The sequence below is a fragment of the Frieseomelitta varia genome, unplaced genomic scaffold (assembly GCF_011392965.1).
Source record: "Frieseomelitta varia isolate USP_RPSP 00005682 unplaced genomic scaffold, Fvar_1.2 scaffold_876, whole genome shotgun sequence".
Classification (NCBI taxonomy): Eukaryota; Metazoa; Arthropoda; class Insecta; order Hymenoptera; family Apidae; genus Frieseomelitta; species Frieseomelitta varia.
This window is the reverse complement of record NW_025110674.1, coordinates 155011-168586: the sequence shown is the minus strand read 5'-3', so window position 1 is coordinate 168586 and position 13576 is coordinate 155011. Positions and strand designations below refer to the sequence as shown.

At 39.6% G+C, this 13576-nt stretch overlaps 1 protein-coding gene across 1 annotated transcript; it reads left to right on the top strand.

Annotated features, from left to right (window-relative positions):
* Positions 1-1050: 1050 nt before the first annotated feature.
* On the top strand, positions 1051-12697 carry LOC122536921. Its single transcript, XM_043669708.1, has 5 exons — positions 1051-1411; positions 10509-10796; positions 11269-11363; positions 11795-12064; positions 12552-12697. The coding sequence occupies exons 1-5, from the start codon at positions 1066-1068 to the stop codon at positions 12627-12629; spliced, it is 1077 nt and encodes a 358-aa protein (XP_043525643.1). The 5' UTR covers positions 1051-1065; the 3' UTR covers positions 12630-12697.
* Positions 12698-13576: the final 879 nt, after the last annotated feature.

The window sequence follows — 13576 nt, the reverse complement described above, 5'->3', positions numbered from 1 at the left end:
AGACTAATTAAATTTAAACGAACATTGTTGAAACAATATTTAAATGTTAGATCTCATTCGGTAAAGAATCCAACATTCACGCTCACGAGAAGACCAGGTTCACTGTCGTAAAATCGTGAATAATAACGAGGAAGTCCTTTCGAGAAATCCTCCGTCACCTTTTCTCCCGAGACAAAACCAAAAAAAAAAAAAAACGAAAAGACGCGAACGTTTCGCCAGCGTTGAGTACATCATCAACGCCGGACAAACGGAATACGGAAATGCGTTGACCAGGGACGCAGGATTGAAGCCGTCCCTTCGACCAAACGAAAAAAAAAGCAGCGCCTCTTTGAAAAACTTGTCCCAATCTTGCTTTAAACTTCCACTGCCTCAAGAGGTAGTCAAAGAAAGACCAACGAAAATTCTACGACCAAACCAGTACCAAACTCTCCAATCTCTCTACAAAGTTTCGCAAAATATGCGCAAAATATTTCTAGAGTCGATAGATTCTGGACGTCAGAGGACGAAGAAAAAGAATTCACACGCAAGAGTATAATTCGAAGTTACCAAACAGTTTCATTTCACAACGAAGCTACAAAATCGTCCTCTCTAATTTATTTACACTTCGCGGTTCTTTACTTGACGACAGCATCTAGCTGTGAATTTTTCAATCTCGTTACACAAATATTTCTACGTTCGGCGTAGAAAATTATGTAAAAACTCGAAAACGAACATTTTCATTTCATTTCAACGTGGATCTGGGATTAACCCGAGGCAGTAACTCGGAAGTACAAGTCACGCTTTGTAAATACTCGTTCGTCGTCGAAACTTCTTCAGTCTCTGTCAAACGAACGTGAAGATCTTTTGACGACGAAAAGGCTGACTACGAAACGACTTCCAATTAGCTACCGGATCCTTCAAATATTTCGCATATTTCGCGACAATCTTCCGCACATAAGAAGCAGCAAAGACCTTTCGTCCCTTCTCACCTCCCCCCCCTCCCCCGTAAGACCCCATAGAAAAAAAAAACCCCTCGTCGAAGTAGCTGAAGTAGAAGAAGGCTGAGGCTGGTGTGTTGTGCCAGGTATGATAGAAGGTGAGAGGCAACCTCCGCCCCCGGAAAATTGTACGATCAGGGAAGAGAGTCGGACAACGGTCAGGGTGAGCTGCGCCGAGAGCGAGTACATCGACCCGCGCACTGCCACCTATGTGCTGCAGGTCTATGACGCGGACAACAGGCGTCTACTGGCGTCCGCGACTAGCATAACGCCTAGCATGCTCGAGATCACCAATCTACCAGCTGAGAGGAGTTACTCAGGGCTGGTTCTCTCGCTGAGGATCATGACGGAGCACGCGATGAGCGAGGCCACGGTTCTTTACAGCCCGCACTTTGTTCAGGAGGGTAAGATACAGGAGCATCAACGATACCCAGGTAGGGGCCAGCTAGTGTTCGATTTCGAGTCAGCGTGCGCCATCCGCGGACCACGATAAAAACAATTCTGTCCACTGTGTCGCCGGAACGCGATCGTGGTCCCGATCGTCCCCAGAGATTCGTTCATTTGTCGACCTCTGTCTCCTTTCTCTGTCGGGCGACTTTTTCCCTTCGTTTCGTTCGTTTCCTCATGCCTTTTAGTTTCTCTCGTTATCGCGAATTTGACGAGATATCCTCGAGCGCCTTTTGTTTTCACTCCTTACGCTGGCAACTGGTTCGCGGACCATAACGAGCGACCGAACCGTATATCAATCATTCGTCGCTTTCTTTCTCTTTCGAACTCATCGTCGGTACGATGTTCACTGGATAGAAATTATTCAGAAGTAATACACTTATCATTTGTTTCGCCTGAGTTACTGTTTTAAATGTACTTAAAGCTGAGAAAATGTTGCAATTTGGGACAAAACGTTCTTTACTTCCGGCGCAAGAGGTTAACAGACCGGTTATTGATATTTCAATTTTTCAATATCGATTCTATTTGTCTATTTGTTGTCGGATTATTTTATTTGTCGATTCTTTGGACATCGAGTCTGAATTAGTCAGAAACGTTTGGAAATGTTCAAGTAGCTTTGTCGTGGATCGTTCCTCTCCTTGTCCAACCATCTGTCTCTCCATCCATTTGTTCGTTACCATTATCATTGGAACGTAGTTTGTTCTCTCGATCACCATTTTTCACGTTTGCCTTAGAATTAACAAGGATACTATTTCTTTTTTCTTTCTTCTTTTTTTTTTTTTTTTTTTTTTTGACGTCGTGGACCAGTTGACTCTCGTCGGAATAGACTTTGTTAGAAACGTGGAGAACCCGTAGTTCCGGTGGTAGCCAACTGCCGTACTAAATGTTGAAGTTCGAGTTCTCTCCTCTCTAAACTGTTCGTAAATTGAAATCCAATGAGAATTGCGTTCGAGCTAGTTAGTCTTCTGGTTTGAGTGTTGCGCGTCATCGATATCGCAGCTCATCCTATCGATCGTCTGATCGACGACGGAACGACTCTCGCGTCTGACAACGGCCCCACACAACTTTTCTTCCAAACGTTTTTCTCACGAATCACCCCGCTTTTTAACGAAATTTTTATATTTTTGATGTAAAATACATATTGGTCACACGAATGTCCTTTTATTTGAATATTTCCAGCATGACCGTGATCTCTGAATGGCATCCAGATTCTTTCTCTTTTTTTTTTTAATTTTAATTAACGCACTCGCTGCTTATTATTGTAAAATATATGGCTGTTACTCGACCTCTCTGTTCGAGTCGCTGTGTCTCTCAGCTCAGACAACTTCAAATTGGGCGTGAAAAGTGAAATAAGGGAGAAACGGTCTCGTGTTTGTAGAAATCTGTAATTGCTGGTGAGACAAAGTGGAAATTCACATTAACGTGCGATCCTGTCAGTGAAATTAACATTCGACCGTTGGATCGGTCAGAAGAGAGAGAGGAGCGTCAACGGAGTATCAAATTATGCTGTCAAACGTGTCCCCGATAGCTAATCCGGAATTCACGATTACCCAACATAATCCAGACTTAATCCGGGATTAAGCAGAGGATCGGCCGCCCCTGCCGTTTTAATCATTAAATCATTGGATCATCCTAGTAAATCCGACTGAAAATCTGATCCAAAATTAACGTTCACCTATGCCGGTGAATTAACTAGGAACCGGTGCTCCCGCGCAGCGTAAACACGGAATCAACGTCGTGTACAAATGTGTCGAAATGATCAGAAACTTCGCCTGCAGTCAATGCAGCGAGAAATCGATGATGCACCATCGATTTAAAACTAATTTCGACCGATCGGGCCGTACACAACCCGCTCAAGGGTAGAATTCAATTCTACTGCTAAACCGTCTGATCACCTTATCGTATCCGATTCGATCGATTGGAAACGCCGATTCGAAATTGATCTACCAGTCGATCGCCGATTTAGATTCGGTACCGAATTATTCTGAGTCGAGGCGGGTGTATCGTGGAATGGATTTGAGCATCGGGATGTACAAATGAAATATGAAAGTCGTGAGTAAGTCGGTGGTTCTTTTCGTAGATCCAGATCCTTCCGAATTCAATTTTCGTCGTTTGATATCTGAAAGGGAACGATTGAATCAACGAGCGACGTATCGATGAGTGAGAATCAAAGACAGTTGTTGCGATCGATATTTTTAGAATATTCGGGAGAAAATATTTCACTGTGATTAATGTATTGAAAATTAATTCAACTCGCAATCAGAGTGGAGAAATCGACAGATGTTACAAACACCTTAAGCAGAAAAGACTCGAACGAATTTTCAAATTTTCTGAAAAATTAATATAAATTCTAACAACCGTCCCAAGAAAAATCGACTAATCAAAGATAGTTCTTACGATCGATGTTTTTAGAATATTCGGGAGAAAATATTTCACTGTAGTTAGTGTATTGAAATTTAACTCAACTCGCAATCAGAGTGGAGAAATCGACAGAAGTTACAAACACCTTAAGCAGAAAAGACGAACGAATTTTCAAATTTTCTGAAAAATTAATATAAATTCTAACAATCGTCTCAAGAAAAATCGACTAATCAAAGATAGTTCTTACATTACGATCGATATTTTTAGAATATTCCGGAGGAAATATTTTACTAATCAAAGATAGTTCTTACATTACGATCGATATTTTTAGAATATTCGGGAGGAAATATTTTACTAATCAAAGATAGTTCTTACATTACGATCGATATTTTTAGAATATTCGGGAGGAAATATTTCAGTGTAATTGATATATTGAAATTTAATTCAACTCGCAATCAGAGTAGAGAAATCGACAGAAGTTACAAACACCTTAAGCAGAAAAGACTCGAACGTTCAAATTTTCTGAAAGATTACTATAAATTTTAACAATCGTCCACCAGAAAAAATCGACAAAAAATCAACGAATATCAATCTTTAATCTCGGTCTTCACTTTTCGTTTCATCGTAACAATTAAACAATTAAACGATCGGTCGGTGGTCGGACACGGTGGACGTTGATCAAATTTATAGATGGAGCGTTAGCCGACGTCGTGTGTCGACGTGTCACCGGCTATTAAACGGCCCGTAGCCACGTTAACCGTTAAAGTGAACCATAAACGGCCCGCGGAACCTGATTACAAAACGTCTTTCAGCTAACCGCGATCTGCGCGCGGCCACGAATATGCAAATGGACGGTCTCTCCGCGAGAACTCGTGGCGAAAGATCTCCGCGTATACATCCCGTAAATGGTTAGTACGTACTTATGTACGTGCACACAGGTAGTGTACGAGAGAGAGAGAGAGAGAGAGAGAGAGAGAGGGAGAGAAGTCGGTTAACTGTTGGTACCAAGGGACACTACCAAGACACACACGCGTACGTGTGAACCAGCCGTAAGGCGTTCAACCGAAATTGGTCTGCGGCTGAACACAATCCTCCGCATCGTCACAGCCGGCCTCACGAATGGGACGCAGACACGTTTAGGCCAACTTCAGCTAGGCTGGTGTGAGACAGAGGACGGAAACACGGGAGAGAAATTCAATTCTGGAGAGAATCGTGTTCACGCATTGAAAATATCTCAACAACTGAAAAAGCCAAATTAATCGATATTCCACTTTTTGTAAATTTTAAACACGATCGGTACGTACAATATCGGAAAGGGATCTGGGAATAATTTAGAAAGCCTTGTACTACTTTCGTGAGAGTGAATGCAACGCGTGCGAGATAGCGGTATTTAAATAACAGCAGTATTAATGAACATTTCTTTACGCGCTTATCCCTCTGATGGAAATGTCGGGGGCGAGGAACTTTTTCACATTACTCGGATTGTTTAATAAAAGAAACAAAGACGCGATCGTGTTTTTTGCGCAAAGAAGGAATATTGTTTCGGTAGTGAAGGGCAAATACGATGGGAAAGAAAGGAGAAAAAAAATTGATTCTTCCATCGCTCGAGCTTATAACGATAAAAATCGTTACAACCTCTCCTGAACAAAACGAAACGAAAAACCATTCCAATTTGCATCGTCAAATAGAATATCGCATTTCCACAGAGGGAAGAATAAAAGAAAAAAAAAAAAAAGAAAAAAGAAAAAAAAACGAGAATTTAGTCGTTTGAAAAATTTCTCCCGATTTTAATTTAAAAAGTTTACGAGAAGATTTCGTTTGCTAATTTTAAGCGTAGGCAACGTTTCTCGTTAGAGGAACACCTGTCACCGCGTGCCAGAAAAAAAATTGAAAGTTATTCGCCGAAACGTGGCGCAGACTCGAAACCGGGAGGGATAATAAAATTGATTTTGAATTAACTGCTTTCCATCTTGGGAATAGCAGTTGAATCCTGCGGCCTCCTACGTTTAATATCAACTTAGAATCACGGGAGCAGAACAAGAGGGGCTACACCTCTCGTTTAGAGGAGTTCGTAAATTTAAGTGGATTTTGATTAATCTCGAACTTGAGTGCCAACCGTAGTTTCTAGACAATGCATCTGAATCCCAGAATTCATTGCCGGCGCAACGATAATTCACGATCTCTGCAAACACCGGGCGTCCGCCTCCGAGATAATCGCGTTTTAACCGTGAAAAACCGTGGCGAATCTCGTCACCGAGGTACCGATCGTAAATTGGAACGATAGTCCCCTAGCCCGAATTACGAGCACTGTAAAAATAACAAGATGAAATAAGCGATACGGTTCCTGCCGGGATTAAATTGGAAACGTGGGATTCAATTTTATGAGGACAACGAAAGACATTTATTCAGATTCGCGCGAGCGCGGCAACGTCTGGAATAAAATATCGATGTTGAGAAGTTGCCTTGAAAAAATATTGCTCGACCCAGAATTATAGGAATCTATATATTTATGTATACATAATTTAAGGTTTAATTTAACATGTAAATTTCGTTTAACTCGCGTGTCACAACGATATATTTTATTTAGACAGCGTTACGTTCCGTCTCAATTATCTCCCATTTATCTCGCGTGATATTCACATTCGCGTCTCTCTTAATTAGAAATTCCTACAATCCGAGAATCAAAAGTTAACGAAGACAGATATCAGCGTCGATCGGGTCGATTTTTAATCCTCGAGAATAAAAAAATGAAACGACTGGGAAACAAATGAGAAGTAAACAAACGGGTTTCGAAAAGGAATTTAAGATTATCAGAAATAAATTGCACGACTCGTCTCTCCTCCTGGTTGATAAATAAAATCGTTCGTTGAAAATCGTCACGATCTTCTCTCCATCCCTTCGAAATTTCCGTCTCGATTCGTCGAACAGAAGCGAAAGAAATGAAACGAAATAGAATCCCATTTTGTCTGCCGTTCGATTCACTCTCGAACGTTAACGCACGGTGATCGGCTCGGAATAAACCGAATCGGCTAATTGGCGGTCGGACGTCCACTTACATGGATCAACTCGATCAACTGAGAGAGGATCGCGTGGCATAGACACGAACACGAGCGGCCATGGCAGTGTTACCTCGGCGCAGAGATATTATCGATTAATCCGAAATTAGCCGGTTCGATTAATCCGCGCTAGACAGTTGGCGTCGAAACGAAATCGACGTTTCCAATCGGCCACGATTAACGTCAGTCTCTCTAGCGATGTAAAACTAAAATTAAAGTAATAGTTGGGAGGGGGGGAGGGGGGGAGAGGATCGATGGAAAAATATTTTGAAAGATTGACTGATACCTTGTCTTGCCGTTTTGTTGAAAAGTTCCAAATTGTTTCAAAATTCTTTCGTATTTTTAAAATAAAGGATTTTTTGTATCTAAATTTTAATAATAAAGGATTTTTGTATCTAAATATATAACTTTTATAATTTTACATCTATATATATATTTTAATGTTTCATAATTTTACATATATATATATATATATATATATCAAAAATTTCTAAACAGTGTCCAAACTTTTTATTTTCGTTGTGTAGAATATTAACCTCTTTATATTCGCCGCTGTTCCACAATTTCCGGTCCGTAAAAGAACAAACTATCTCTCAAAGAAACAACAATAAAAAAAAAACAAACGAAAATGGGAGAAATCGAAAGAAAGGTAGAAAATTTTGGCCGAAATTTCGGTCGTGATTCGCACGACGATGCTCGACTTATCGTTCGAAGAGTCCCAAAAGTGGCAACGCGCGGGAATGATTGAAGCGGAAGTGCCTTTACGATCACGTCGCCGGAAGCGTACATTTTTACGAGCTACCTTTTACGAACATGTCACGATCTCTCTCTCTCTCTCTCTCTCTCTCTCTCTCTGTATGTGTTCTGTTTTGTCTGTGCTTCAACGGAAATCTGTCCACGCTTTTAGAACGTCATCATTTATTTGACGCGTTTCGTTCATTCATTTGCCAAGGCAGCACTGAATGGTCCATTTTGGCCTTTCCATCCTATTGTCTCGAAAATTGTTGTTGTTGTTGTTCGAGAGATTTCCACCGCGAGAACAGAGTTTTTTCTGTGAGGACACTTTCTGCATCCGGGAAACGTTTCAGAGAAAGATTTCAGGATTAAACCTCCCTTTGGTTCTTGTTCGAATTGTCGCACAATTTCTCTTGTACATCGTTTTACGTGACGGTATTCGAAAGAAATCTTTGTGTATTAAATACACGTTTGATTGATCAAAATTACTGATATTTCTATTTTTCTACGAAAATCAAAAGATACTAATTCCCGAAAGGGGGTGAATCTACAGATGAAACAAACTGGTTTCTCTCGCGAACAGAGTGAAAAGGTTAATTCAAAGTTAATTCAATGATAGAGCGAGACAAATTAGAGCACACGGTGAATCGTGGAGAGAACAGTAGAGAAACACGTGACCTCAAGGAATACACCACTATCACGAAATACTTTCTGCTTGCAAAAAGTGGCGCGCTTTCGCTTCTGATCGTAGATCTATGTTTCACCTGCCCCTCTGTACACACGTTGGCTCTCTTGCACAGTTATTAATATCAATTAATATTATCGAAATTTTCATTTAAATTAAAATTTAGTATTTACGAAATTTTGCAAGCTGCAAATTATGAGTTATACTGCATAATATAAGTAATGAACTGTTAAAGAGTATTTGAAAGGAACTGCGACAAAAATCTATAATCTGCAGTAAAATTATCAGTTTGTAAATGATCTCGTACAAGAGGGCCTCTGTCAACTGCATGCAAATCGTGGAGTCTTGCTAAGGCAACTCGAACGTAGTGTGGAACAATGCCTAGATGACGCACAGCTTTTTTCATTATAACAACAAAGGTACTAAATTAATTTTTCGAATACGTATTATTGGCACTGACTGAGATTAAAAAGATGTCAAAGTGTTATTTTTTATCTGAGACCTTTTGCAAAAATTGAAACAAAGACCAACATGCTTTCTGCACGTATGGCTACGAAGTCTGTCAATCATTTTGTATATTGAACTTTTAATTAAATTTTTGCTTCGTTAGAAAATTTCTGTCTTCTAACGGACGAATCTGTATAAAAATTCCGACGAGTTTGATCTATTCACGAATCTTTGTGACGTCATCGTTAGATTATTTATTTCAAATATTTTATATCCGAAACGTATGATTGTTTAATTCATAATAAAATTGAAATTAAATTAAAAATAAATTGAAATTGATAAATTAATAAATAAATTGAAATTAAATTGAAATAAATTGAAAATGAATAAAATTTATGATAATGAAACATAACATTAAAATATTGCTATATTTTGGATCGAAAAGTATATATGTTCCCCCATTGTGAAATATTGATATGTACGACAACGTTGGACGATATATAATAATAACGTTTCGAAAAGTTTTGCCGATAATGGTCCTTACTTTTAGCTAGAAGCACAGGAGTTCGCGTTCATTATCGTTGTCACGGTCAGAAACGTCGATCAAGCGATGATATTTCATTTACATAATTGTCGATGGCTAAATACGAAACGCATTGGACCATGGTTAATCAACCCACCGCTCGTTCGTTATCGAGATATTAATCCATTATTAACTGGAATGCGAAAGGAGAAACGTAAATCAATCCCCGCCCAGGGCTTGAAATTACGGCAGCAAATGAAACACGATCGCGCTTGAATGATCTTGTTCCCTTACCTCAACAAACTGTCTTTGATTTCACGATGTGATAATTCGAAAAAAAGATCGACCAACGTGTTTCGTGTTTTGGAAAAAATTCAGGTTAAAAAAAAAAATACTAGAATGTTTAATTATTGAAAAAAAAAGAAAGAGAAATTAGAGGATTAACCGAGAAAATTAAGCAGCAGAAAAAAACTGATCGTTCACTTTTACGGGATGTTCGAATTTTAGTATGTCCAAATTGAAAAGAAAGAATGACTTTAAAGAAAAGGAGATGCCTCAAAAATTCTGAGAATTGCAACATTTATTCTTTATTCTGAATCGTTAGATGGGTAGACAATTTCGTGATCCATCTGACTATAATGTGTGCGTGCTACTTGTTTCGTCAGTTCTGGTTGCAAGTAGATCGACCCACTTGTTCAGCCAGTGGCGAATGCTACCAACTAGAATTAATCTTTCGTCATCGTTTCATCTGTCTCTTTCTACTCGTTCAATCTGTTCCTTGTTATCCAGATAATCAGTCTTTCGATCAGACGAGACACTAACGAAACACGCATCGTTCGATGCACGCGAGTCTTTTTCCAATTCATTGAACCCTTTTGATTCGACTGCGTTCGAAAGCAGTTTCCCCTGTATATTTAAATTAAAAAAAAATCAATTCCCTTCAAAAAAATTTCTGAGATAATTCTGAAATTTGGGAAACTCGAAGATTCTAAATCTTCTAACGATAATATAACTGTATAATTCATCCGCTGTCGAGTCAAGATTTTCCATCTATTTAAACGCAAACGATCCTGGAAGTCCATCGAATCGTATCCACGACGACGTACGAAAAAGAAACTGAAAACAAAAATTTCGTTTTTCTTACGGTTGTGATCGCGAGAGAAGTCGTTCCCGAGTATCCCGAGAAATAATCCCTTTGGTCCCTCGAACAAACGAGATCATCCCACGAACGAATGGAAGGGAGAGGGAAGACTCACGATACTTATCGCGATTTCCAGCTCTAACGCCGGTGATGCTGTCGCTGTCAGGGCCATTGCTCGGCGCGGTGGTAGGAGCAACGGCCGGCCTTCTACTAGTGATCTTCGTGATAGTTCTGGCGGTGAGATTACGGTATCGACCAAGGTCTCAGGAGGACAAGGACTCTCACGACGACGGCGGCATGGCGAACCTGGCTGCGTCCGGAACCGGCAGCTCTTCTCCACGTGATAAATCGTCGACCTTGCCTCTCAACTCCGACAGCATCGAGAGCTTCGAGAAGGATCCAGATATAATTCCTCACGCTAATGGTGGGTAATTTAACGAGCACTCGAGCTGAGACTGATAGCGCGCGATTGTGTGGTATTCTTCGATTTTAATATTTGTACAAGTTCATAAAATGATTCGACGGATGATGATCTTCCAGATCATGAAAAGAGAGATTTATTTATTTTGTTCGAAGATATATATTTAAGAACGAAATAAGAGAAATACAAGATTTAAATCTGGCTGGTTGAAGAAAGATTTATTTTTGAATGTGTTCGAAGATGTATTTAAAAACGAAATAAGAGAAGATTTGGCTCGTAGTCCTGTTTCACAAATTTTTCGACTCACCAACGTAAGTTGAACAACATCCGCGCAAAAAGTTCCAGTCAAGTTTCGTTAAGAACTCGATTGAATTAAGCGAATTAAAAACCAATTACTTTGACGATACGGTAAAGTGTTCCACTAAGTCTCGGTAATTAACATTTAACAGTCATCTTGAACTCTGTGTTCCCGCAGAAAATTCTTACGCCGAACTGTGCAAGGGCACTTCACCGCGGTACGTGTTACACCAGCAACGAACGGACGCGAATACTTTCACCAACACAAGCAATGTAAGTATGACTTTCGCTAAATGAGGTAACAACCAACCAGGCATTTGTCAACGTATAATACGTATCAAACAAAAAGAAAGAAGCATCTTAAGGTTTAAATGAAGAAACTTCGATAGTCTATCGATTTTCATGTCCTGCAACTGCGATTTTATTGCTATTGATAACTTGATTGAAGTTTCAAAATATTTGCTGTGAAAAAAATTGCGAAATGTATGAAGAATCGGATAATTAAAATTATCAAAACAAATTAGATCAAAAGGCTAAATCGAGCTATCAAAGCTGTCGAGTCGAGTTATGGGAAATGAATCGGGTTATCCAAAAGAATCAGGGAACATTCGTACACGTCGGATACCGATTCATGAACCATTGTACTAAATCACTGAATCGCTGATATCCATGATCAATAACGAGTTATCCCTCTGATTTTGCAGGGATCAGAATTAACGTACGCCGAGCTGTCGCTCCGTAACCGACGAATACCTCCTAATTGTTATCAGCCGGTACAGGTATCCAATATTCAACGGCCTCAACTGCTGGCCATGTCGACTCTGACGCGTAGGCAACCAATCCAGGAACCGACGATTTACGCGCAAGTCGCCAGTCATTCTAAGCCGATTTATGTACCACCCCCGCATCCGTACATGAGTCGCACCAACGACGAGACCACGGTAGAAACTCCATTAATCGGACACGACAATAAGGTGACCATTGGAAGACCTGTCCTATCATTCGTCTCTGACAATGAACTTTTTCATTTTTAGTAACTCGCCCGATACCTTCGAAGTTTAACCTCTTGCGCTGGAATGACGTGCCATGCACAATTTTTTGTCCCAAAATTGTAATATTCTCTCAGTTTTAAGTATATTTAAGTAAAACAAAATAGGCAAAGCAAATAATAAATTTACTACTTCTCAATAATACTTTCTATCCAGTGATATGCCGACGAGTTCAACAGAAAAAAAAAAAAAAAGCGACGATTTATTGTATACGATTCGGTCATTCGTTATGGTCCGCAATCAGTTGCCAGTGCAAGTGGTTAAATAATTGTAATATCGTGTTGTTAAAAAGTCGAACATTCATTCGAATAGATCTTGAAAAATGTCGCGCAAGAAATGACAAGAAATTTACGTAGAAACTACTATAAAAAAATATTTCGTGAAACTCAATCGAATCTAACTTTGTTCGCAGATCACCACGATTAGCCAATCGGGTAGCTCAATATGGCGAACTGACACGCCGCCAGCTTCAAACGCACCAACGACATGATTCTAAAATCCTCGATTCTGATCGAAGTCGACGTTTCTCGACACACCTGTTAATTATAAAATAAGAACAAAAGAAAAAAAAAAGCAAAAAAAGAAAACGAAAAGTTAAACTCTTCGGCAAGAGAAGCAAACAAAAAAAAAAAAAAAAAGAAAAATAAAGAAAGAAACGTAAAGTAGAAAACTCACGACGTTCCTCGTAACTCGTTTGCTTGGAACGACGTGTACGATATCGTGTTATCGTTAAACTTTCTCGTACATATGATATACAGAAGGTTCTCATGAAACGATGAACAATGAAAGTAATAAAAAAAAAATACACATACACACACACACATAAATACAAACACACAAATGTTTTGCGTGAAGTATAGTACGAATACCTATATTATATATTATGCTTTCCGGATAATTTGTGATAGAGTTATTATTGTAAAGCGAGATGAAACGATCGCGATATTTTCTCGACATATTCTCGTGTGATTCTCGATATTCTCGAATGATTTTCTGTCCCGCGGGTAAAACAACAGTTGACGCAGCGATCGGCAGTAATGGTCCTAATTATCGATGAGCGTGGAAATTAGCGGGCCCTTTTCAACCGTCCGTAAAAGAGAGAAGAGAAGAAGGCACAAACGCATCAAGGAAAACGAGGAAGATGTCGAATACTGCCACATTTCCTGCCGTGATTCAACGAGGAAGATGTCGAATACTGCCACATTTCCTGCCGTGATTCATCGATTCGATCGGTAATGATACGAATCTTTTCTTTCAGGGATGGGGCCCTCAAAACTCCAAAAATCTTGCGCTTTCGAAATCCGAAACTCTCGACTCTCATATCGAATGTTAACCTGTACAAATAACTAACGAAAATTGGCTTTCAACTTACGTTGCCCATTGAGAAAAAGACAAAGATATTAAAAATTTGTTTTCCAGAATAAGTATTCCGGGTGT

Coding starts and splice junctions, on each gene's coding strand:
- LOC122536921 (XM_043669708.1), top strand. CDS start 1,066: ATGATAGAAGGTGAGAGGCAACCTCCGCCCCCGGAAAATTGTACGATC. Junction 1,412..10,508: donor GGAGCATCAACGATACCCAG/GTAGGGGCCAGC, acceptor CGCGATTTCCAG/CTCTAACGCCGGTGATGCTG. Junction 11,364..11,794: donor CTTTCACCAACACAAGCAAT/GTAAGTATGACT, acceptor CTGATTTTGCAG/GGATCAGAATTAACGTACGC.